General features: G+C 43.9%; 1 protein-coding gene across 3 annotated transcripts; it reads right to left on the reverse strand.

Moving 5' to 3' along the window:
• Positions 1 to 689: 689 nt before the first annotated feature.
• On the reverse strand, positions 690 to 23538 carry LOC138737222 (5-hydroxymethyl-dUMP N-hydrolase-like). 3 transcript variants are annotated; one of them, XM_069887906.1, is made up of 4 exons: positions 23176 to 23538; positions 9631 to 9702; positions 8512 to 8622; positions 690 to 929 (listed from the first exon to the last, which is right to left on the reverse strand). In XM_069887906.1, exons 1-4 carry the CDS (start codon positions 23504 to 23506, stop codon positions 817 to 819), a joined length of 627 nt encoding a protein of 208 aa, XP_069744007.1. In that variant the 5' UTR covers positions 23507 to 23538; the 3' UTR covers positions 690 to 816. The 3 variants fall into 3 exon arrangements, with proteins under 3 accessions (XP_069744007.1, XP_069744005.1, XP_069744006.1); XM_069887904.1 differs by lacking the exon at positions 690 to 929 and adding an exon at positions 1497 to 2556; XM_069887905.1 differs by lacking the exons at positions 690 to 929; positions 9631 to 9702 and adding an exon at positions 1497 to 2556.
• Positions 23539 to 25063: the final 1525 nt, after the last annotated feature.

Genomic DNA, 25063 nt, shown 5'->3' on the forward strand with positions numbered 1-25063 from the left:
GTATTTGTGATGTTTGTCATTTGTCATTTATTATTTGTGATGTTTCACCAAGTTTTCTTCAAAGATGTTTCGGCTGATTCCAACTCAGAATGGTCAACAGTAAGTAAAGGCAGAGTCAATTTACAGAAAAGCGCGCGATCTTTACGCAATGATGTCATCTGCCGTTTTATGTTCACTTGAGTATCCTGGATTGAGTTTAATTTCCAAACTTGATATCAAATCCTGCAGGACAATAGGCAATTGGTTTGCTGCCATACCTCTTCTAAAGGCCAAATACAAATCTTGTTGAACATGGATTTGTTGAGTCTTGCACCTTAGTTCCAAGTCTTGATCCCCAAACCAATGAGCTACTCATCTCAACCCGTCCCATTTTTGCTTGTGTTACAGAAGTAATATTTCAGTTAAATGTTTGGGGATATACTGCAGACAAATTGTATAATTAAGCCTTGCCTTACTTTGTGCTGACAATCCATCTTTGCCTTCGTGATCCCAATGACTCCATTTAATTTTTGAGCAAACAATTTTGAATCAGTAATACTTCATTCGACTACTCTCAGTTTGGGACTGCAGGATTCCTAGAGTCTGGTTAGATTGTTAATGTGTGCTATCCAGTTTTGTTCACAGGCTGTACAGGGATGAAAATAAGAGGGGCTATCATATATTTTTAATTTTACCAAAACAAATTCTCCTCCAGAGATCTTGTACTTTAATTCGAATGCATTTCTGTGTACACAAGTACAAAGCACCAGTTAACATGATTGATATACTATGAAAACCCCCTTTTAGTAATGCAGTAGGCAATAATTTTAGCCATGCCTAGAGCTGCTGCTCAAAATATTGTTGTAGAATACTTTCCACTTTCTCCACCGAGTAATCTTTCACGTGGATGTTTGTTCCATTCGCTGCCCCTCGAATCATTGCAGAAAGAACTAGGAAACAAATTGTTTAATAAATCACATGTCACCTTCTGGAATTTTATTTGTACCTTTTGTGGCACATCTTACAGAACATAAATCCAATCACGGAAGCTTTCTCCATGCACATCCCCCAGATGCTATTGTTATGGATGTACACCAAATGCAGATAAATGGGACTAGCCCAGTGTGCCAACTTGGTCAGCATGGATGAGCTGGGCCAAAGGCCTAGATGTTTCCACAAAGGGAGGATTTGGCCACATTTAATATGCCACCACATAAGCAGCTGGTTGATAGGAAAAGGCTTAGCAGGTTAAGGCACAACGTGGGAGATGTTCGAAAACGAGAGAGTTCAGGGCAAGGCTGTCAGGAGAGCTGGTCAATGTAAATCCCTTGAAGACCACAAGTGATGCAAAGTCCCCATCACTGATGACAGAGCAGAACAAATGGGATGGCATTGTGTTGCAGTGGCTTTCTCCAACTCCCGTGAACTAAATACACCTGGACATTTTTCCACATTTTCACTCCAATTTGAAAGTGGCATATCGTTGATAAGAGCTTGGTTAAAAGCTACAATCATGGTATCTATGGCAGAGAAACTAATCCCCCCCCCCCACCAGTCTGTGGTATCTTGGGAAGAAGACTGTTGAACCAATCCCTTTGTTTTAAAAAAAAATCCACAGAAGTTTTGGTCACCCAACAACAGGAATGTTATCAATAAGACTGAAAAAGTGCAAAGATGCTGGATCTTGAGGCACCGAGGTACAAGTTAGGACTTTATTCCCTGGAAGAATGAGGGGAGATTTCAGAGGTGTAACAAATTATGACAGGTAATCAGTTACTCTCAACCTTTTATTCACTATAGCCTCTAGGACTGTTTATACCCCCCCACTTCCCTGTAAAGCAGTTGCAATGCAAACTAGAAGACAGGTTAAAGGTGAAAAGGGTGAAAATGAAGGGGAACTTCTTCACACAGAGAGAGGTGGGAGTGTGGAATGAGCTGTCAGCTGAAGTGGTGAATGCGGGCTCAATTTTAACATTTAAGCAGAATTTGAACAGGTACAAGGTCAGTAGGACTAGGAAAAATAAGTTTGGCACAGATTAGAAGGGCCTGTTTCTGTGCTTTCGTGTTCCAGGGAGAGGACTTCTTTACATCATCAAATGCGTGCCACTCGATGCGTCCGCTTTTCCCCTCGTATTCACCACCACCTCGGGACACTCACTAACGTCAGTTGCAATTAACTTCCCAAAAATCTCTCAATTCTTTTGCTCCACGGAGACAACTTCTCCATCCAGTCAGCCTTGGTGATTCTAGTAAATCTTGCCTTAACCTTCTCAAGTACCTCTACCTTGTTCAGTGATCTGACCAAAATGGCACTCCTGTGCTCTGAGATGTTTCAAGGTCTGTTCTATTGTTGTGGTAGTGTACTTGCCTTCGTCGGGAGCAGTGTTGGCTGCTGCAGATGATGTACGCGATACGATGCGCAGGAGTGTGTGTAAGCTTGAGTACGGGTGTTGAATCTCATACACAGCAGCAGGAGAGGGAGAGTGTCAGGATCTCCCATGCAGCAGCGAGCCCATAAGATGGTCAGAGGAGTTTGGCTGGGTGGTGTTTGGGGAGTTGAAGAATGCAGTGTCATGACTAGGGAATAATTAAAAAGAAGGTCGACTTGATACTGTGGTGAAAGAAACGAGTGAGTATTTTGTTTGTTTGTAACCTGTGGTAAATCAGTGTTGTTACACTATGCCTGGTTTGATGCACTCTGCTTCTATTTATAGAACTCGGGATGGTGGTTCCATTTGATTCCAAAATGTCTCACCACTTTGAAAGCACGATATAGAAGGGAGCCCTGGCCCTTCTGATTTTGACCACCTTTCAGAATGTGTCAATGTCTTCATTTCTCCTCGTTCTCTGCCAAAATGTGTCGTATATCTATTATAGAACACACATTACAGCACAGTATAGGCCTCTGTACTCTGTGACAACCTCTGGAAACCAACTCCACCACAATCTAATCCTTCCCTCACACGCACAACCCTTTATTTTTCTGACATCCATGTGCCTGAGTCTTTTGAATGACCATATTGTACCAGTTTTCATCACCACCCCCAGCAATGCATTCCAAGCACCCACCACTCGAGTAAAATAAATCTTACCCCTGGCATCTCCCCTAAACTTTCGTCCCCTCACCTTAAACAGATGCCCCTGCTATTGTTTCTCCAAGGAAAAGTTGCTGGCTGACCATCCCTAATAATCTGATAGACCTCAATTAATTCACCTCTCATCCTTTGTCACTCTGTCAACCTTCCTTCATATGAAACTTTCTCCAATCCAGGTAAATCTGCTCTGTCCCCTCTGCAAAGCAGCCGACCAGAACTGAACACAATATTCCAAGTGTGGTCCAACCAGAGTTTTATGGAGGTACCATTCATTACCTCTCAACTCTTGAACTGAATCCCCTGACTAATGTCAGCCCTATGCCTTCTTAACCACCCTATCGATGAGCACAGCAACCTTTGGCAATCCATCCACCTAGACCACTAGATCCCTCCGTTCCTCCACTTAAGAATCCTGCCATTGACCACATTCACCACCCTCAAGTTTGACCAAATGAAGTGCATCACTTCACACTTACCCTGATTGAACTTTGTCTGCTCTTCTCCACCCAACTCTGCACCGTCAACATCCTGTTGTAACCTGCAACTACCTATGCTATCCACAATTCTTCCAATCATCTGCAACCTAACCGACTATCTCTTCATCCATGTCATTTATAAAAATCACAAAAAGAAGGAATCCCAGAACAGATCCCTTTGGAACGCCAGCCAAAGTTCCATGGTTCCCATGCCTTGTGACTTTCTCAATGGACCTTGAGAAACGTGTTACTAAAATCCATACACACATCCACCTCCTTTCCTTCATCAATTTCTTTTGACACCTTCTCAAAAAACTCAATTAGGCTCATGAGGCACAAGCTACCCCTCACAAAACCATGCTATCCCCTTAGAAGTTTATGCTTCTCCAAATGCTCATAATTCCTATCCCCAAATATCATCTCTTGTAGTTTCCCCACTTTCCACAGAAGACTCACTGGTCTACGATTCCCAGGAACCTCTATCTTACCTTTCTTAAACAAGAGGACTACATTTGCCATTTTCCAATCTTCTCGTACCTCTCCTGTGGCCAGGGAGGCAGCAAAGGTCATCAGCAAACCCCCTCCCAGCAATCTCTTCCTTCACTTCCTCGAATAACCTGGGAGATTTAGAAGATCCAATACAGCCTCTTTCTTAACCTTGCACATTAGCCTGCTCTTTATGTTAGCCTCTCCCGAGGTTTCTTACTTTCTTCCACACCAAGGCCTGATCAGATGAATCTGAGGACACTGTGGGAAGCTTTAGAGGAAACTGCAGGTGCCATGACTTGAGATTTAGGATTCATCATTAAATTTTAAATTTAGATACGCAGCATGGTAACAGACCCACAAGCCTATACCACCCAACTACATCAATGAAGAGCAGGTGAGGTGCCAGAAAACTGGAGGGTGGCAAATGTGCCTCTATTCAAGAAGGGCTGCAGGAAAAAGCCAGTGAGGCTAAAACGTTAGTAAGTTATTAGAGAATATTTGGAGAGAGAAGATATAGATGCCCTTAAATGGACAAGGGCTCATTAGGAATAATCAGTACTGTTTTGTAAGTGGGGATATATCTCACTGTGTGTTTTTTGAACACGTGACCAAGAAGGTAGACAAGGGCAAAGTTGTAGATATGGATTTCAGCAAGACACAAGGTCAGGTTTCGCACTGAAGGTTCCTCTGGAAGATCACATGGGATCCAAAAGAGCAGAAGGGACAGAAAATTGGCTTCAGAGTAGAAAGCAGAGGGGTGATGAAGGAAGGTTGTTTCTGGGACTGGAGACAGGGTTTGGTGCTGGGTCTCTTGCTGTTTGTCATCAGCGACTTAGATGAAAACGTACTTGGCATGATTAGCAAGTTTGTGGATGACATGAACGTGTCTGGTATTGTAGACAATGGCCAGAAACAGCAAGAGGATTTTGATCGGTTGGGAAGGTGGGCAGGTGAAGGGGTACCAGGTACTGGAACCACGATGCGAGACTGTGCCAAGGGCACTGAGGTTTCCTGATTGTGTTGGAGGTTCGTATCTGGAGCTTGGGGTGCCTATGGTTTGGATTGGACTCTGTGTGAATGCGGGGGCTGTGGAAGCACTGGAGGTGAATCCATGGACACTTGGGGACTCTCTTTTGCTTCTTTCTCTGACTGTAGGAGATGGTTCAAGCAATTTTTAGGGCAGACAAAAGCAAATCCTGGATAATATTGCACTATGACATGACAATAAAAGAATTTTGAATGGAATTTAATGCATAAAAATGTTGAGGTGTTGCCTTTCTTGAAGTCTAACTTGGGTGTAAGTGACACAGAATGGGAGGGATGTAGGGCTACAATCGTGCAACGAATGACACATGCAATTGGGATGCCGAAGAGGAGAAACGTCAGTTAACTGCTTCTCGAGGAAGGGAAACACCTTTAATGGCCTTGCACGGACGTCGTTTCAACTGGATGTACCTGCTGACTCTTAAAGGTAACACTGGTCACTAGCCCTTTTTACACTGAAAAACCATGATATTGCCATATGCATAACCCGTCTCTGGAAGCCAGCTTGCTTGTTCACACAGAACAGAAAAAAAAGCCAGCTCCGTGAGTCCTTTCACACAGCAAGCCGGCTTCCTGAAGCAAAAGAGGCAGGACATGCTACAGCAATGTCAGTGCCTAGTGTGACGTTGTGTGAAGCGAAGAATCTGATTCGGTGGGTCTGGACACGAGGGTTTTCAATCACACGTTTGCTTTTATTAACACAAAATTATAGAAGAGTGTGGGAAGATGTTAACGGGAATAAAACACATGCACAGTTTATAAAGGAGCGTGGGAAAATGTTACGGAAGTAAAACACATGCACAGTTTATAAAGGAGCATAGGAAAATGTTACAGAAGTAAAACACACACAGTTCATGAACGGTTGACTATTTAATTCTGTTGATTTTAGACATTCAAACCCAAAAATAGTTAGGACTGCCGAGATTGAGGTAACAGAATAGTTTTCATTATACCAACTGTAGCTATCTACAAACAAATACATGCCAGTTTATTAAGTGTCTGTAAATGTTTAATTGTTGATATGATAATCAAATTGTAATCTGAACAAACACAGGAGATATGCTTTACCTGCTAACTTCAGTCGGCAGTTGCAAGGGCAGGCTAATGCTTGGTGATGTTGACAGTTAAGCTGCTGTATGGTTGACTTGCAAGACACTGAATGTTTATGGCAATAGGAATTGTACTCAACACTCCTTTAGTACACTCTTATAAGACCGTAAGACTTAGAAGCAGTAATTGTGTACTGCTTAACATTTTGCCACACTCTTCTACAAACCGTCTGTTAATAAAAGCTACGTGTGATTACAAACCCACTGCATCTGATTCACGCAAGCAGTGCCAACATTAGCACACTACACACCTAGTAGTGTTCCCTGCTCTACTCTCTGTGCACCTATGACTGAATCTTTTCTGGATTCAACATTGCGACGTCATCTTCCCTTGCTGTTTCGACCTGGCATCACGGGTCAATTATTTTAGACTGGTCTTGCATCAATATGCTCCACCCGAGACTACCTTCCTTGGCCGATCAAAGCTGGGTTAAGTCTAGACCCCCACAATCTGCCTTCAATGTTCTCACAGTGTCCGAAAGACAGATTTAACCCAGCTTTCAAATGCTGTGTAAAAAGGGCTACTGTGTATAAATATCTGTCGTGATACATTTGAGGCACACTTGGGTCTTGAGTGGCAAACTGTTCAGTTTCCTACACTCAACTGTGACAGCTTCATGCAGAACAAATAAAGCGTAGATTTGAACTTTGCTGAGTGTGATGGGTGTTACAGTAGCATAAAAAGAGAATGAACAAACCTCTGATTTAACACCGTAATAGTGGTCACAGGACCATAGAGTGGTCAAAAGGGCCTTCAGTAGTCAGAGTATTGTGTATGGAAGGTGGGAGGACATGTTACAGATGTGTTCAGTTCTGGTCACTGTGCTCTGGTTTCTGTACAAGATAGCTAAGAAAGCGTCTGGTAATCTGGTATACTGGTCTTCAAGAGTCGGGGAAAAGTAAGGGTGAAATCGTGGCACTGCTGGCACAGACCCGGATAGAGTGGGGACCAGAGATTCAGTGCTCCTCTACAGGGTCCAACAGCCCAGTTCTAATGCCAGTGGCTCTGTATGGGCTTTAAACAACCGGTAAAAGGAACAGTCTGTTTTTATTTAAAATCCTGCAACCGTGGGGGTCTGTGCCCAAGAAGATGGCACCTGTGTTGGCAGCAGCCTTGAGGGGTTGCAGACTCTGGGTGGGGGGGTCAGCACTCCGGCAAAGGGCACCAGAAATGGGGAGAAGCAAAGGAGGCGATGATCACAGCAGCAAACCAGCTTGGGGCTCAGTGGCTGAAGCATCCAAACAGGCTGCTGGAGACTTGTTCATGGGAATCAGGTATCAGATACAGAATTTGAGAGGGTGCTGAGGGCAAGAAGGGGTCACAAAGGGCATCAGGCGCTGAAGAATTACTGCTTCTATCAGAGGCTTGGATTTAGAGCTTAGTTGCCGACAAATAGAACAGAGGTCAGTGCAGCTACGGGAGCACTGGAGGCAAACCAGTGACTCTGAAGTTAGTCCCTTTTGCTTCTCATTCTCTTACTGTAAGGGGTGTTGGACAACACTAATGACAACTCTTTGTCTGCCTTAGGGCAGACTAAAGGAAATTTTGTATAATATCACATTTTCTGTTTTATTACATAAACTAATCTTGAATATTCAGTTCAAGAGCCATGAGGTAATTTTGCAGCTCTATAAAACTCTGGTGAGATCACACTTGGGAGTATTATGTTCAGTTCCAGACACCCCATTACAGGAAGGATTTAGAAGCTTTAGAGGGAGGGCAGAGTGATTTACTGGGATGTTGCCTGGATTGGAGAATGAATCTTATGAAGCAAGGTTGATCAACGGATGATGAGAGGTGATTTAATAGAGGTGTACAAGATTGAGAGATATAGATAGGGTTGACAGCCAGCGCCTTTTACCCTGGGCAGCAATGGCCAATACCAGAGAACATTTGTTTAAGGTGAGTTCGGAAAAGTTTTTTTTAAACACAGAAAGTGATGGGTGTCTGGAATACATTGCCATGGGTGGTGGTGGAGGCTAGTATAGTATTAGTAGACTTTTAAAACAGGCACATGAATGTAATAAAAAGAGGGGTTGGGGCTGTGAGGTTAGGAAGGGTTAGACTGATACTAGAATATGTTTATATGGGTTGGACAGCAGTGTTTGCCAAATGGCCTGTACTGAGTTCGATGGGGAGCTGCATTCCCTTCAAGGAAGGGGCGAACTATTGCGTCTAAAGCAAGAAGGTGGGAAAGTGAACAACTGATAAACTTGTAACTTTAACAATGGGCTTGGTTTTTTTTTATATAAACAGAGTGAAGGGGCTCAGGCCCCAAGTTTGTTTGAAGATTTTCTATTTGCATTAGAAATACCCACCATATTTTGATGGTTTTTGGAACAGGCAAAGTATCTTCTTATTCATGGACGCTGCTCTTCCAATTTCATAACCGACACCCAAGGAAGGTTGAGTGACCTCTGCCACAATAACTGTTGAGAAAGAAATTTCATGATGTAATTTCACCCATCACCTTCCACATTCAACACATCATGGGTGTGGCAGAGTAAATTGAAGGTTGAGAAAATGCTATTTCATTGGTTCGTCCACCTTAGAAATAACAATAAAATGGAGAAATCATTTTTAAATTGGTGAGAGACAATGGCATTACTTGTCAGAGGAACCTGGATTTCCTTTTACGCGATTACTACATGTACAGCAAACAAAAAGACAAATGGTATGTTGGCATTTGTTACAAAAGGACTTGATCATTATCCAAGCAGCTCTTGTGGAACAGAAGTCTCGTGAGAATGCTTCAACAACAGTGCCTCTCTCTTCCAAAAGATATTCTGCCGTAGCACATGTTTGTCCTGCTAAGAGAGATTAAGCAGGCGGATCTTTATGGTGGATTTTGGAAAGTGCAGACATCGTCTCAAAAACAAATTATTTCTGGGCTTAGATGTATGACACCAGTAATCAGAAAGTAAAGGTCGGAGAATAGCTATTGGGAACACAGAGACAAGAAAAATATTCTCCAATCCAGAGGACAGTGACTCTAGAATTTTCTGAGGTGGATTTAATCACTGACCAGAGCCAAGTAGTTGATTTTTGATATGAAGGAATAAAAAGTGGCATTGAGGTAATGACCAGCTTTACTCAATGCCACATGAGTTCGTGATCCTCCAAAATCTTCCATATAGAATTTAAACTGGTGGTGGGGAGGGTGTGCTTAAGGAGGAGTTTCTTCTAAAAAGAGCAGAGACCTTGATTGAGTTGAATCTGAAATACGTTCGCTCACGGAGTGAATGAGCCCCGTGTTTTGTTACTCACTGGATCTCTACCACCTTTTAACTATAGAAAAGTGGAATATATCCCACTCCCAAATCATAGCACCTTGGACTATCAGTCCAAATAGTGCAGATGGTGCATAGTTTTAGAGCTGTGACATTGCCACAGTGTTACTCTCTTCAGGCGAATGCAGTGCAGCCTTTCAGACTCACCATCAGCCTCCTGCAGCCATTGCAAATCTCTGTCATGGATATATTTATCATCAACTTCCAGTCCACCCTCACCTGTGGGTAAAACAGATGGGGAATAAATTATGACATGTAGCTGAGAGCAAGGAGAGGCTCAACAATGGGCCTGAACGTCAGTCAACCATCGCATCACCACATCACCACCCAGTATGAAACACGACAAGCAGATGGTCGACAGATCGAATCACAAGGTGAAAAGCACAAAGACACTACAACCATGAGCAAATTTGCAGGGACTTGGCAGGTCAGGAATATCTTGGAGAGAAATGGGTCAGGACTGCTTTTCCCAAAAATTAGGGTCCCAATCCAACATGTTGACTGTTCCTTTCTCTCCACGGATAATTTGTGTCCTGCTGAGTCCATCCAGCTTCTCTGTTTGCAGATAAAACAATGTAATTAGAAAAAGGGTGCAATCTTCACAAAATGGGTTGTGTCATCAAATGAGAGCTAGTTTGACACCTCTGAAGCTTCCCTCGAGTTCCTCACCTGTCCCGCCATACCCGAGAAATGTTGTTCTGGGCTATTGTTTGGAAATCCCTACTCTATTTTCTGGGCTCCACCTTACTGAAGGCAGTCTGTCTTAATGGACGATTGCCTGGATAAACACACAAATCAGTGATCAGTGGGGGATTAGAGTTGGAGGAAATTTAAGTTCTTGGGAGTCACTATCTCAGAGGATCTTTCCTGGACCCAACACACCAATGGCGTCGTGAAGAAAGCACCTCTACTTCCACAGGAATTTGCAGAGGTTTGGTATGACACCAGAAACCTGGCAAATTTCTAGAGGCGTGGTGGAAAGTGTGCTGACCAGCAGCACCACAGAATGGTATGGGGAACACCAATACCCTTGAGTGTAAAGCCCTCCAAAAGGTACTGGACATAGCCCTAGACAAAACCCTTTCCACCACTGAGAATATCGACAGGGGACACTGCCATCAGACAGCAGCAGCAATCATCAAGGATCCATGAACCCAGTATATGCTCTGTTGTGATGGATTATATCATATTTTATATTGTATATAGATATGTTTTTGAAGGAAATAGACTGTGGGAGTATTGTAGGACACAAACACTTCACAAAACAGATTTCATTTAAAATACAAGAGCTTTGCTGAAAGGGAGTCATGCAGGCACCGGGAACCTTTGCAAAGACAATAAAACAAGGAGGCTGCTTTGCTAAAAAATTTCAAAAGAAAGTGGAAATGGATTATTGTTTTAAAAAGCAAAAAATGAACGGACTCAGAAGTTTGGGTCCAGTGCTGCAATCTGTCTGGATGCAGTTTGGTATTCCAAGAAGGTCATGTGGTTTTGCAAGGAGAGAGAGAGAGAGAGAGAGAGAGAGAGAGAGAGAGAGATCTAGTTTCTGCAGCATTGGCAAGCTGGCAGCTTGTTGAAACCCCATCTTGAGGATGGGTTGAGTTCTGAGTTCACTCTGTTGAAAGCCCTTGTGGTCTATACAAGAGGAAATGGCTGGCTAGAGTTTCACCTGAAATAAAGGAAAGAAGAGGAACTCTATGGGGAACTGCAGAAGAGGTTATCATTTGGAAAACCCTGATGGGCAAGTTTCTTCAGCAAGACACTGAAGTGACTGATCAGAGGAAATCAGTTTGTGTGTGTCTAACGAGCAACTAATCTCTCTCTGAAACCAACAAGAACCTTCCTGAGCAGTAACCCTTTAATCACCAGAGCTTGGTGATAATACATAAAGGTTAAATTCTGTGCACAGTATAAGAATTGCCTGATACCACTGACTTTTGGAGGAGTGAAATTGGACTGTGAATCAAATAACTTTTCTGAACTTATACTCCTTATGTACACGTGCGCTTAGAATGAGAAGAGGGTTGTTAGGTTAAGTTAATAGTAACAAGTTAAAGTTTGATCCTGTTTTTATGTTTTTATTTATTTTTTTATTTTTCACACCATAAACCACATTGACCATGATACATACGTTTTCCTTTTCAAATATATACAGTGCCATTTTCTCCCACCCCCCTCCTCCCATCCAACCCTCCCTACCTCCCCACCCGTCCATTTAAAGTACAAAATCTAGGATACATTAAACCAGTCAAACAATGTTGTCATTCAATAAAAATAAACAAGAAATTCCACTGAGTCAATGCTTTTCATTTTCTTCTCCTTTCGTTAATTTAGGTAGTGAATGTCCCCGGTAGGTTTTCTCTATTGTGTTTCATGTAAGGCTCCCATATTTGTTCAAATTTTTCAATATTATTTCTTAAACTATATGTTATTTTTTCTAATGGAATACATTTATTCATTTCTATATACCATTGTTGTATTTTCAAATTATCTTCCAATTTACAGGTTGACATAATACATTTTTTTGCTACGGCTAGAGCTATCTTAACAAATCTTTTTTGTGCACCATCCAAATCAATTCCAAATTCTTTGTTTTTTATGTTACTTAGGAGGAAGATCTCTGGATTTTTTGGTATATTGTTTTCTGTAATTTTATTTAATATTTGGTTTAGATCTTCCCAAAATTTTTCTACTTTCTCACATGTCCAGAATGCATGAATTGTTGTTCCCATTTCTTTTTTACATCGAAAACATCTATTAGATACTGTTGGGTCCCATTTATTTAACTTTTGAGGTGTAATGTATAGCGTGTGTATCCAGTTATATTGTATCATACGTAACCTCGTATTTATTGTATTTCTCATCATTCCAGAACATAACTTCTCCCATGTTTCCTTTTTTATCTTTATATTTAAATCTTGTTCCCATTTTTGTTTAGTTTTACCATTTGTTTCCTCATTCTCCTTTTCTTGCCGTTTCATATACATATTTGTTATAAATCTTTTGATTATCATTGTATCTGTAATCACATATTCAAAGTTACTTCATTCTGGTAACCTCACACTGCTTCCTAATTTGTCTTTCAAGTAGGATCTCAATTGGTAAAATGCCAGCACTGTATCTTGAGTTATATTGTATTTATCTTTCATTTGTTCAAAGGATAATAATCTATTTCTTAAAAAATAATTTTCTATTCTTTTGATCCCATTTTTCTCCCATTCTTTAAAGGAAAGGTTATCTATTGTAAAAGGGAGTAACTTATTTTGCTTCAATATTAGTTTTGGTAATTGATAATTTGTTTTATTCCTTTCAACATGAATCTTTTTCCAAATATTGAGTAGATGATGTAATACTGGAGAACTTCTATGTTGTACCAATTTTTCATCCCATTTATATAATATGTGTTCAGGTATCTTTTCCCCTATTTTATCTAATTCTAATCTAGTCCAATCTGGCTTTTCCCTTGTTTGATAAAAATCTGATAGGTATCTTAATTGTGCGGCTTTATAATAATTTTTTAAGTTTGGCAGTTGTAAGCCTCCTTGTTTATACCATTCTGTTAATTTATCTAGTGCTATCCTCGGTTTCCCCCCCTTTCTATAAAAATTTCCTTATTATTTTCTTTAACTCCTTGAAGAATTTCTATGTCAAGTGTATTGGCAATGCCTGAAATAGGTATAATATCCTTGGGAAAATGTTCATTTTAATACAGTTTATCCTTCCTATTAGTGTTAATGGTAAATCTTTCCAATGCTCTAAATCGTCCTGTGATTTTTTCATTAGTGGATAATAATTGAGTGTATATAGATGGCCGAGATTTTTATTTATTTGTATACCTAGGTATCGTATTGCTTGCATTTGCCATCTGAATGGTGATTCCTTCTTAAATTTTGAGAAATCCGCATTATTCATTGGCATTGCTTCACTTTTATTTACGTTAATCTTGTAACCCGACACTTCTCCATATTCCTTCAATTTCTTATATAATTCTTTTATTGATAGTTCTGGTTCTGTTAAGTATACTATAACATCATCCGCTAATAACCTGATTTTATATTCCTTGTCTTTTATTTTTATTCCTTTTATATTATTTTCAGCTCTTATCAATTCTGCTAGAGGTTCTATAGCTAACGCGAACAATAAGGGTGATAGTGGGCATCCCTGCCGTGTTGACCTGCTTAAGTTAAATTGCTTTGATATATATCCATTTATTGTCACTTTCGCTAACGGTCCCTTATATAATGCTTTAATCCAATTAATATACTTCTCCGGTAAACTGAATTTTTGCAATAATTTGAACAAATAATTCCATTCTACTCTGTCAAAGGCCTTCTCTGCGTCTAAAGCAACTGCTACTGTTGGCGCTTCACTCCCTTCTACTGCATGAATTAAGTTAATAAATTTAAAAATATTGTCTGTTGTGCGTCTTTTTTTAATAAATCCAGTTTGGTCTAGATTTACCATTTTCGGTACATACTCTGCTAATCTGTTTGCTAATAGTTTAGCTATTATCTTATAATCTGTGTTAAGTAAAGATATTGGTCTATATGACGCTGGTGCGAGTGGATCTTTCCCTGTCTTTAGTATTACTGTAATTATTGCTGTTTTACATGAATCTGGTAAGCTTTGTGTTTTATCAATCTGGTTGATTACTTCCAGGAGGGGAGGAATTCTTTGGCTTGGCTTCGCGGACGAAGATTTATGGAGGGGGTAAAAAGTCCACGTCAGCTGCAGGCTCGTTTGTGGCTGACAAGTCCGATGCGGGACAGGCAGACACGATTGCAGCGGTTGCAAGAGAAAATTGGTTGGTTGGGGTTGGGTGTTGGGTTCTTCCTCCTTTGCCTTTTGTCAGTGAGGTGGGCTCTGCGGTCTTCTTCAAAGGAGGTTGCTGCCCGCCAAACTGTGAGGCGCCAAGATGCACGGTTTGAGGCGTTATCAGCCCACTGGCGGTGGTCAATGTGGCAGGCACCAAGAGATTTCTTTAGGCAGTCCTTGTACCTTTTCTTTGGTGCACCTCTGTCACGGTGGCCAGTGGAGAGCTCGCCATATAACACGATCTTGGGAAGGCGATGGTCCTCCATTCTGGAGACGTGACCCATCCAGCGCAGCTGGATCTTCAGCAGCGTGGACTCGATGCTGTCGACCTCTGCCATCTCGAGTACTTCGACGTTAGGGGTGTGAGCGCTCCAATGGATGTTGAGGATGGAGCGGAGACAATGCTGGTGGAAGCGTTCTAGGAGCCGTAGGTGGTGCCGGTAGAGGACCCATGATTCGGAGCCGAACAGGAGTGTGGGTATGACAACGGCTCTGTATACGCTTATCTTTGTGAGGTTTTTCAGTTGGTTGTTTTTCCAGACTCTTTTGTGTAGTTTTCCAAAGGCGCTATTTGCCTTGGCGAGTCTGTTGTCTATCTCATTGTCGATCCTTGCATCTGATGAAATGGTGCAGCCGAGATAGGTAAACTGGTTGACCGTTTTGAGTTTTGTGTGCCCGATGGAGATGTGGGGGGGCTGGTAGTCATGGTGGGGAGCTGGCTGATGGAGGACCTCAGTTTTCTTCAGGCTGACTTCCAGGCCAAACATTTTGGCAGTTTCCGCAAAGCAGGACGTCAAGCGCTGAAGAGCTGGCTCTGAATGGGCAACTAAAGCGGCATCATCTGCAAAGAGTAGTTCACGGACAAGTTTCTCTTGTGTCTTGGTGTGAGCTTGCAGGCGCCTCAGATTGAAGAGACTGCCATCCGTGCGGTACCGGATGTAAACAGCGTCTTCATTGTTGGGGTCTTTCATGGCTTGGTTCAGCATCATGCTGAAGAAGATTGAAAAGAGGGTTGGTGCGAGAACACAGCCTTGCTTCACGCCATTGTTAATGGAGAAGGGTTCAGAGAGCTCATTTCTGTATCTGACCCGACCTTGTTGGTTTTCGTGCAGTTGGATAATCATGTTGAGGAACTTTGGGGGACATCCGATGCGCTCTAGTATTTGCCAAAGCCCTTTCCTGCTCACCGTGTCGAAGGCTTTGGTGAGGTCAACAAAGGTGATGTAGAGTCCTTTGTTTTGTTCTCTGCACTTTTCTTGGAGCTGTCTGAGGGCAAAGACCACGTCAGTGGTTCCTCTGTTTGTGCGAAAGCCGCACTGTGATTCTGGGAGAATATTCTCGGCGACACTAGGTATTATTCTATTTAGTAGAATCCTAGCGAAGATTTTGCCTGCAATGGAGAGCAACGTGATTCCCCTGTAGTTTGAGCAGTCTGATTTCTCGCCTTTGTTTTTGTACAGGGTGATGATGGTGGCATCACGAAGATCCTGAGGCAGTTTACCTTGGTCCCAACAAAGCTTGAAAAACTCATGCAGTTTGGCATGCAGAGTTTTGCCGCCAGCCTTCCAGACTTCTGGGGGGATTCCATCCATACCTGCTGCTTTGCCACTTTTCAGTTGTTCGATTGCCTTATATGTCTCATCCAGGGTGGGAACCTCATCCAGCTCTAGCCTTAGGGGCTGTTGAGGGAGCTGGAGCAGGGCGGAATCTTGGACTGAGCGGTTGGCACTGAAAAGAGATTGGAAGTGTTCTGACCATCGGTTGAGGATGGAGATCTTGTCGCTGAGGAGGACTTTGCCGTCTGAGCTGCGCAGCGGGCTTTGGACTTGGGGTGAGGGGCCGTACACAGCCTTTAGAGCCTCGTAGAAACCCCTGAAGTCGCCAATGTCCGCGCTGAGCTGTGTTCGTTTGGCGAGGCTAGTCCACCACTCATTTTGGATCTCCCGGAGTTTGCGCTGAAGATGGCTGCATGCGCGACGGAAGGCTTGTTTCTTCTCTGGACAGGACGGCTTTGTAAGGTGAGCCTGGTGGGCAGCTCGCTTCTTTGCCAGCAGCTCCTGGATTTCCTGGCTGCTTTCGTCAAACCAGTCCTTGTTTTTCCTGGAGGAGAAGCCCAGTACCTCTTCAGTGGATTGCAGTATGGTAGTCTTCAACTGATCCCAGAGGGTTTCAGGGGACGGGTCCGTGAGGCGGGTTGCAACGTCGAGCTTTGCTTTGAGGTTTGCCTGGAAGTTTCCTCTCGCTTCGTCTGACTGCAGGTTTTCAACATTGAACCTCTTTCTGGGGGCTTTATTGTTCCTGGGCTTTGGCTTGAAGTGAAGGTTGAGCTTGCAGCGAACCAGCCGGTGGTCAGTGTGGCATTCCGCGCTAGGCATGACCCTGGTGTGGAGCACATCTCGTTTGTCACTTTCTCGCACCAGGATGTAGTCCAGGAGGTGCCAGTGTTTGGATCGGGGATGCATCCAGGTGGTCTTAAGGCTGTCCCTCTGCTGAAAAAGGGTGTTTGTAATGACAAGCCGCTGTTCTGCGCAGAGCTCCAACGGGAGGCGCCCATTGTCGTTGCACTTGCCGACGCCATGCTTGCCCAGGATTCCTGGCCAGGTTTCTGAGTCTTTGCCGACACGAGCGTTGAAGTCGCCCAGGATGACAACCTTGTCGGCTGTAGGGGTACGTTGGATGAGGTTGCGCAGGTCGGTGTAGAACTTGTTCTTTTCTGCTGGTTCCGCCTGGAGGGTTGGAGCATAGACACTGATGAGGGTGATGTGACGCTTGTTTTGAAGTGGGAGTCGCATGGACATGATTCGGTCCGAGAGGCCTGTCGGAAGGTTTTCGAGTTTGGAGGCAATGAAGCTCTTGACCATGAAGCCTACACCAGATAGGCGTCGTTCATCCGAAGGCTTGCCAGACCAGTAGAGTGTGTAGCCCGCGCCGCGTTCTTGGAGGCTGCCTACATCTGCCAGGCGGACTTCACTGAGAGCGGCTATGTCGATGTCAAGTCTGAGGAGTTCATGTGCAATGAGGGCAGACCGACGTTCAGGTCGGTGGCTGTCAGCCTTGTCTAGCATGGTTCTGATGTTCCAGCATGCTAGCTTGAGTTTGTGAGCATCTTTTGAGGGGGAGGACGTGGAGGGGGAGGACGTGGAGGGGGAGGACGTGGACCTGTCCTCGGGCCTGCGCAAAGGAGCTTTTAGGTGGAGTGCAGTGCGCGCAGTACTGGCCCCACCCTTTACACCCATGGTTCGTGTGCCATGGCCAAGCAAGCTGGGACGTGGCAGCGAGGTCCTTGGGTCGTAGGTTTTATATCGGAGTGGCCTTCTCCTATGCAGGTTTCTTACCCGGGCTGGAGGGGCCTGCCTCCCCTCCTAGATCGGTCCATACTGCCCGGACCGGGGTCGAGGCCGCCGCAGTTCACCCTGTGCCTGGATTGGGGCCGCCGCCTCCCACTCTCTGCCCGGATCGGGGCCTTCGCCTGCCCCACTCGACCGAGGCCGGGGCCGCCGTCTCCCCCTTGCTTCTGCCCGGATCGGGGCCGCCGCCATCTACCCTTCGCCCGGTCCGGGGCGGAATTAAGGGGAGGAATTAATAAATCTTTAAATGTTTTATAGAATTCTATTGGGAATCCATCCTCTCCTGGTGTTTTATTTGGTAATTTTTTAAATTATCTCTTGTATTCCTACTATTTCAAATGGTTCTGTTAATTTATTTTGTTCCTCTTTTTGTAATTTGGTAGTTCAATTTTAGTTAAAAATTCATCTATTTTCCCTTCTTTCCCTTCGTTTTCAGCTTGGTATAATTGTTCATAGAATTCTCTAAAGTTTTCCTTGATCTCCTTTGGATTATATGTGATTTGTTTGTCTTTTTTCCTTGATGCCAATACCATTTTCTTAGCTTGTTCTGTCTTAAGCTGCCATGCTAGAATTTTGTGCGTTTTTCCCCTAGTTCATAATATTTCTGTTTTGTCTTCATTATGTTCTTCTCCACCTTATATGTTTGTAGTGTTTCATATTTTATTTTTTTATCTGCCAATTCTCTTCTTTTAGTTGTATCTTCCTTCATTGTTAATTCTTTTTCTATATTTACTATTTCCCTTTCAACTGCTCTGTTTCCTGATTATAGTCCTTCTTCATCTTGGTTACATAACTTATTATTTGCCCTCTAATGAACGCTTTCATTGCATCCCATAGTATAAACTTATCTTTCACTGATTCCGTATTTATTTCAAAATACATTTTAATTTGTCTTTCAATGAATTATCTAAAATCCTGCCTTTTGAGTAGCATGGAGTTTAATCTCCATCTATACATTCTTGGAGGGATGTCCTCCATCTCTATTGTCAATATTAAGGGTGAATGGTCTGATAATATTCTAGCTTTATATTCTGTTTTTCTTATTCTATCTTGCAAACGAGCTGATAACAAAAATAGGTCTATTCTTGAGTATGTTTTATGTCTACCAGAGTAATATGAATATTCCTTTTCATTTGGGTGTTGTTTCCTCCATATATCCAAAAGTTGCATTTCTTCCATCGATTTAATTATAAATTTGGTTACTTTGTTCTTTCTGTTAATTTTTTTCCCAGTTTTGTCCATATTTGAATCCAAATTCAGGTTGAAATCCCCTCCTATTAATATGTTCCCTTGCGTATCTGCTATCTTCAAAAAAATATCTTGCATAAACTTTTGATCTTCTTCGTTAGGTGAATATACATTGAGTAGATTCCAAAACTCCGAATATATCTGACATTTTATCATTACATATCTCCCTGCTGGATCTATTATTTCCTTTTCTATTTTAATTGGCACATTTTTACTAATTAATATAGCTACTCCTCTTGCTTTTGAATTATACGACGCTGCTGTTACGTGTCCTACCCAATCTCTCTTTAATTTCTTGTGCTCCAATTCAGTTAAATGTGTTTCTTGCACAAATGCTATATCAATTTTTTCTTTTTTCAGTAAATTTAGCAGTTTCTTCCTTTTAATTTGGTTATGTATTCCGTTAATATTTAAAGTCATATAGTTCAGCGTAGCCATTTCATACTGTTTATCTTCCCTTTCCGTTTCTCCATCATCACCTTTCCTTCTTATCCATTTCTGCTTTCTTGTTTTAAACACTTTATAAGACAACATTTCTAAAACATCAAACATTTTCCTTATTCTCCTATTTAAAACTTCTTTAACCCCATTCTCCCCTCCCCCTCCTGAGTTGCCCTTTATCCCTTGTCGGACAACCACATCTCCCCTCTCCATTTGGATTTGCCAATTCACTCGCAAAAGTCAACTGATTTTGTAGTGACCGTAACTCCTCCCCACCCAGCCCCCCCAGAAAAGATTTCAATTTTCATATGTAACAAAGGTCACTCTTTTAATTCCCTCCTTATTCCCTCTATTCCCTTTGCCTCCCTTATTAATTCTTGTCTATACTCTATATATTTTCCTCTAAATACGGATACATTCATGTATACACAATATATATACACACATATACCCCTTTACACACATACATAGAGTTCGTGGTCATTTTTACTCTCATTACATGTCTTCATCTCTCTGCTTGTTTTGTAGTTGTTCTGCAAATTTCCTTGCTTCCTCTGGATCCGAGAATAGTCTATTTTGTTGCCCTGGAATAACTATTTTAAGTACCGTTGGGTACTTTAACATAAATTTATATCCTTTTTTCCATAAGATCATTTTTGCTGTATTGAACTCCTTCCTCTTCTTCAGGAGTTCAAAACTTATGTCTGGATAGAAATTTTTTTTTTGACCTTTATATTTCAGTGGCTTTTTGTCCTCTCTTACTTTCTTCATTGCTTTCTCCAATATACTTTCTCTTGTTGTATATCTTAAAAATTTTACTAAAATGGACCTTGGTTTTTGCTGCGGTTGTGGTTTCGGGGCTAAAGTTCTATGTGCCCTCTCTATTTCCATTTCTTCCTGTAATTCTGGTCTTCCCAGGACCCTGGGGATCCAATCTTTTATAAATTCTCTCATATTCTTGCCTTCTTCATCTTCCTTAAGGCCCACTATCTTTATATTATTTCTTCTATTATAGTTTTCTATTATATCTATCTTCTGAGCTAACAGCTCCTGTGCCTCTTTAACTTTTTTATTAGATTCTTCTAATTTCTCTTTTTCGTCTTCCATTTCTACAATTGTTTCTCATTCTTCCATATTTTCCACTCTTTTTCCTATTTCTGACATGGCCATTTCTATTTTATTCATTCTTTCTTCTGCATTCTTAATTCTACTTTTTATCTCATTGAATTCTTGTAATTGCCATTCTTTCACTGATTCCATATATTCTTTAAAAAAAGATACATCCATTGTCTTGCCTTTCTCTTCTTCTTCCATTTCTTTCTGTTCTTCTTCTTCTTCTTCCTCTGGGTTGACCATCTGTTGTTTCCTTTTTACCCTCTTCTTTCTTGTTGTCGTTATTGTCTGTGTTCTGCAGCAGGTGTCTCTCTCAGTTGTGGAGATCGACTCCGCAGCTGTTCCCCCCTCCCATCAGTGTGTTTTTTTTCATGCGCATGCGCGGTTGCGCACTTTTACTCGGCTCTGTGAGCCATTTTTGTAGTCCCGAGCCCAGGACTTCCACTGACCTGAGGGAGCGGGCTTCTCTCTCCGCGGCGGGCCTCTTCGGACAGGTAAGGCCTTCACCTTCTTCTTCCGACATTCTTTCTTCCTCTTTTCTTCCCGTTGTTTTCGACTTTTCTCTCTTCGCTGCCATTTTCTTCTCACCTTTACTTTTACTTTATTATAAATTTTAATCTTGTACCTTTGTGCTTTGTGTTTTTTTTTAACTTTTCGGGAGAACTGGAATTCCCTGACCGGCCACTACTCCATCACGTGACTCCTCTCCTATTTTTATGTTTAAAGAAAATTATAAGTAACTTTTGTTTTTGTAACCATTGGTCTTGGTGAATGAATATTGCTGCTGGGTTTTGGGGTCCTCTGGGCCCATAACACTGTTTTCGTGCTACCATCAGGAAAGAGGTATCGGTGTCACAAGACAACCACCACCAGGTTCAGGAACAGCTGCTACCCTTGATCATCAGACTCCTCAACAACAAACTCAATCAGGCTCATTGAAAAACTTTTACTTTTGGACTTTATTGATTTGTTTCCCTACTATGTATTGCAGTTTGTTTACACTTCGTTTGTTTACATGTGTACGTATATTCGGTAGTACAAGTAAATGGTAATTTTGCCTCACCCACAGGCAAACGATTCTCAGGGTTATGTGGTATCATGTATGTACAGTACAACTCCGTTTCTTCGAAGTGGTCAGGACCGGATCCATTTCGGATAAACTGTTTTTTCAGAGAACTATTCATTGTTTTTTTAAAAACAGCCCAATAACAACAGCAAATCACTGTAACAGCGTTTATACAACAAGTGAAGGCATTTTAAGATTTAAAATAAAGTTTAATTCTCACCAAAAAAATGTTGGCCACTGCCGATCACTGACACTTCCTCACAGTGGCCCCACTCATGCCGGGAGCCTGAGGGTCACAAACCCGTTTCAGGAGCACCAGGATCACTGCTGCCGGTACCGGGAGCCCGAGGTCCCTGGTCAGTTCAGCTCCAAAAAAAATTTGGATAAATGAGAATTTCAGATATCCTGCTTAACCTGAAATTATTTTTTTTTTTTTAAATTTCGGATAATTGAGGATGTTGGAGATCCGATTTTGGATAATCGGAGTTGTACTGTACTTGAAGAAGAAATCTGAAAACAGTTTACACCAAAATCTGTCTTCATTAACAAAAACTGAGACAGGGTTCACCCAAACTGTTTCAATCCCAGCAAACAAACCTGCCAGCCCCTCTGCCCCAACTGAAGAATTGAGAAGTTTCCAAGTGATTATTTATTTTCATTTTCCTTCGTTTAACATATATTACCACGTCCCTTCATGGTATCTTAATTATGGTTAACCTGTATTATAGTCTGTTTTATCTGGGAAGCTGCAGCAAGACTTCATGCATGGGTGCAATAATAACCAGGTTCCACTTAACTGAAAAGTGTCAAACATGGCTTATTGAGGAATCTTCACCCCAAACTAACTGCCCCAATCCCACCCCTCCTGCCCCCATCCCCACCCCTCCTGCCCCCATCCCCACCCCTCCTGCCCCCCACCCATACTTCCCCCCATACCCCACCCGTACCAGCCCAAATGAGCCCATCTCCTCCCACCCAAAGGCCTAGTCCATCCCCAAGGGAGGGAGCACCCTCACCCAGACGGAGAGAGCATGTCCAGTGGGTGGGAGCCACACCCCCCGTCCTGTCCCCAGCGGGTGGGAGCCACCCTCCCCCCGTCCCATCTCGTCCCCCCCAGTGGGTGGGAACCGTGCCCGTGCCCCCCGTGCCCCCCGCGCCGTAGGAGGGGGCACCGTACCGGCGATGTCCGGGTGGCTGACGTGCTCGGTGAGGACGCGGCTGAAGCGCTGCAGGTGCTGGATGATCCGGGAGTAGATGAGCGCGTCCTGCCCCCCACCCCTCCTGCCCCCCACCCCTCCTGCCCCCCACCCCTCCTGCCCCCCACACATACTTCCCCCATACCCCACCCGTAGCAGCCCAAATGAGCCCATCTCCTCCCACCCAAAGGCCTAGTCCATCCCCAAGGGAGGGAGCACCCTCACCCAGACGGAGAGAGCATGTCCAGTGGGTGGGAGCCACCCTCCCCCCGTCCCATCCCGTCCCCCCCGTCCCATCCCGTCCCCCCCGTCCCATCCCGTCCCCCCCGTCCCATCCCGTCCCCCCCGTCCCATCCCGTCCCCCCCGTCCCATCCCGTCCCCCCCGTCCCATCCCGTTCCCCCCACTGGGTGGGAACCGTGCCCGTGCCCCCCGTGCCCCCCGTGCCGTAGGAGGGGGCACCGTACCGGCGAGGTCCGGGTGGCCGACGTGCTCGGTGAGGACGCGGCCGAAGCGCTGCAGGTGCTGGATGATCCGGGAGTAGATGAGCGCGTCCTGCCGCCCGCCCCGGATGCTGCCGCAGAAATAAATGCGGAGGCTCATCGTGAGCAGACGCCGCCCGTTCTCGCCCGGGCAAGATGGCGGCCGCGCCGCGGCGTGGGCCCCGCGCGCGGGGGGCGCGCGCGCACACAACGGCCCGGGGGGAGGGGCGGCAAGCCGGCGCGCGCGCGCGCGAGCCCGTGGGCTGGAGGGCGCCAAGGTCCGGGAGCCCAGAGGCGGTGGCAGGGAACGGGCCATCGTGGTCCTCGCCGGGTCTGGCCTCCATCGGAACTCGGCCTCCATCGGAACTCGGCCTCCATCGGAACTCGGCCTCCATCGGAACTCGGGTCCCTGGACGGATTCCGGTCCGTTCGCTCAACGCCAACAGCTGCCCCCCTGGACGAGGACCCCCCCCCCACTCCAGACCATAAGAGAGGGTGCGATGGGCCCGAGGACCCCCAAACCCAGCAGCAATAGATATTCACCCAGACCAAGTAAAGTTGTTTTTAATGATCTTTAAATGTGAAAACAGGATCACACTTTAACTTATCGCTACTAACTTAACTCACCCAACTTAACCCCCTTCTAATTCTAAACACACGTGTGTAAATTCGAGGAAAGGTCTTTGGTTCACATTCCAATCTCACTTCTCACTCCTCCAAGTTCACTGGTTGCAGCCAATTCTTATACTGTGCAAAGAATTTAACATTTATGAAGTTCACCAGGCTTTGGTGCTTGAAAGGGAAATGGTTATCACTCAGGAAAATTCTTGTCGGTTTTCAGAGAGATTTGGTGCTCGTTGGACACAAACTGATTCCTTCTGATCAGCCACGTCAGTGTCTTGCCAAAGAAACTTGTCCCATCAGGGTTTTCCAGATGATAACCTCTTTCTTTCAGGTCACCACAGAGTTCCTTTTCTGTTTCCCTTATTTCAAGTGAAACATTATGCAGCCAGCCATCTCCTCTTGTATGGACCACAAGGGCATTGACCAGGCGGAACTAAGAACTCACAACCTGTCTTCAAAATGGGGTTTTTCCACAAGCTCGCCAGCTTGTCCCGTTCCAGTCCCAGCTACTGTTGCTGAACTGTAGAACTGAATTCTCTCTCTCTCTCTCTCTTACTCAGGGAAAACCACATGACCCTCTCGATCGGCAAATTTCACTCAGACAGACTGCAGCTCCGTATCTAATCTTCCAAGTTTGTTCATCTGTTGCTTTCCAAAACAACAATCCATTACTCCACAGCATGTCCAATTAACACCTACTTGTGAAGTCCTTATAGTCATCCTTCAAAGTTTCTGCAAAGGTACCTGAAGCCTGGACTGTCTGGCTTCAGTGGAGTTCCAGCATTCTCAATGAGACCTGTTTTGAAATGTTTGTATGTGACCTACTCTAAAAAAACAGCCACAATTTATCTCCTTTTAAAACATATTTATATACAATATAAAATATAATATAATCCATCACAATGTCCTCCTTCAAACAACGTGGCTTTCCCTCCACCATCATCAACTCGGCACTCACCCGCATAACCTCCATAACTTGCATATCTGCCCTGGCCCCTCTACCCCCAAGCACAACAAGGTCAGGATACCTACCACCCCAGCAGAACTTTGCCATTTCCACCACCACCTATATGATCCAACCACCAGACATAGATTCCCCTCTCTGCCTTCTGCAGGGACCACTCCTTCCATGAGTCCCTTGCCCATTCCTCCCTCCCCAGCAATCATCCCCTTGGTAACTCTACCTGTGACCACGTGAAATCCTCCACTTGCACCCTCACCTCCTCCCACCACCATTTGGTGCCCCAAA

This window comes from Narcine bancroftii, chromosome 6, assembly GCF_036971445.1.
Source record: "Narcine bancroftii isolate sNarBan1 chromosome 6, sNarBan1.hap1, whole genome shotgun sequence".
NCBI lineage: Eukaryota > Metazoa > Chordata > Chondrichthyes > Torpediniformes > Narcinidae > Narcine > Narcine bancroftii.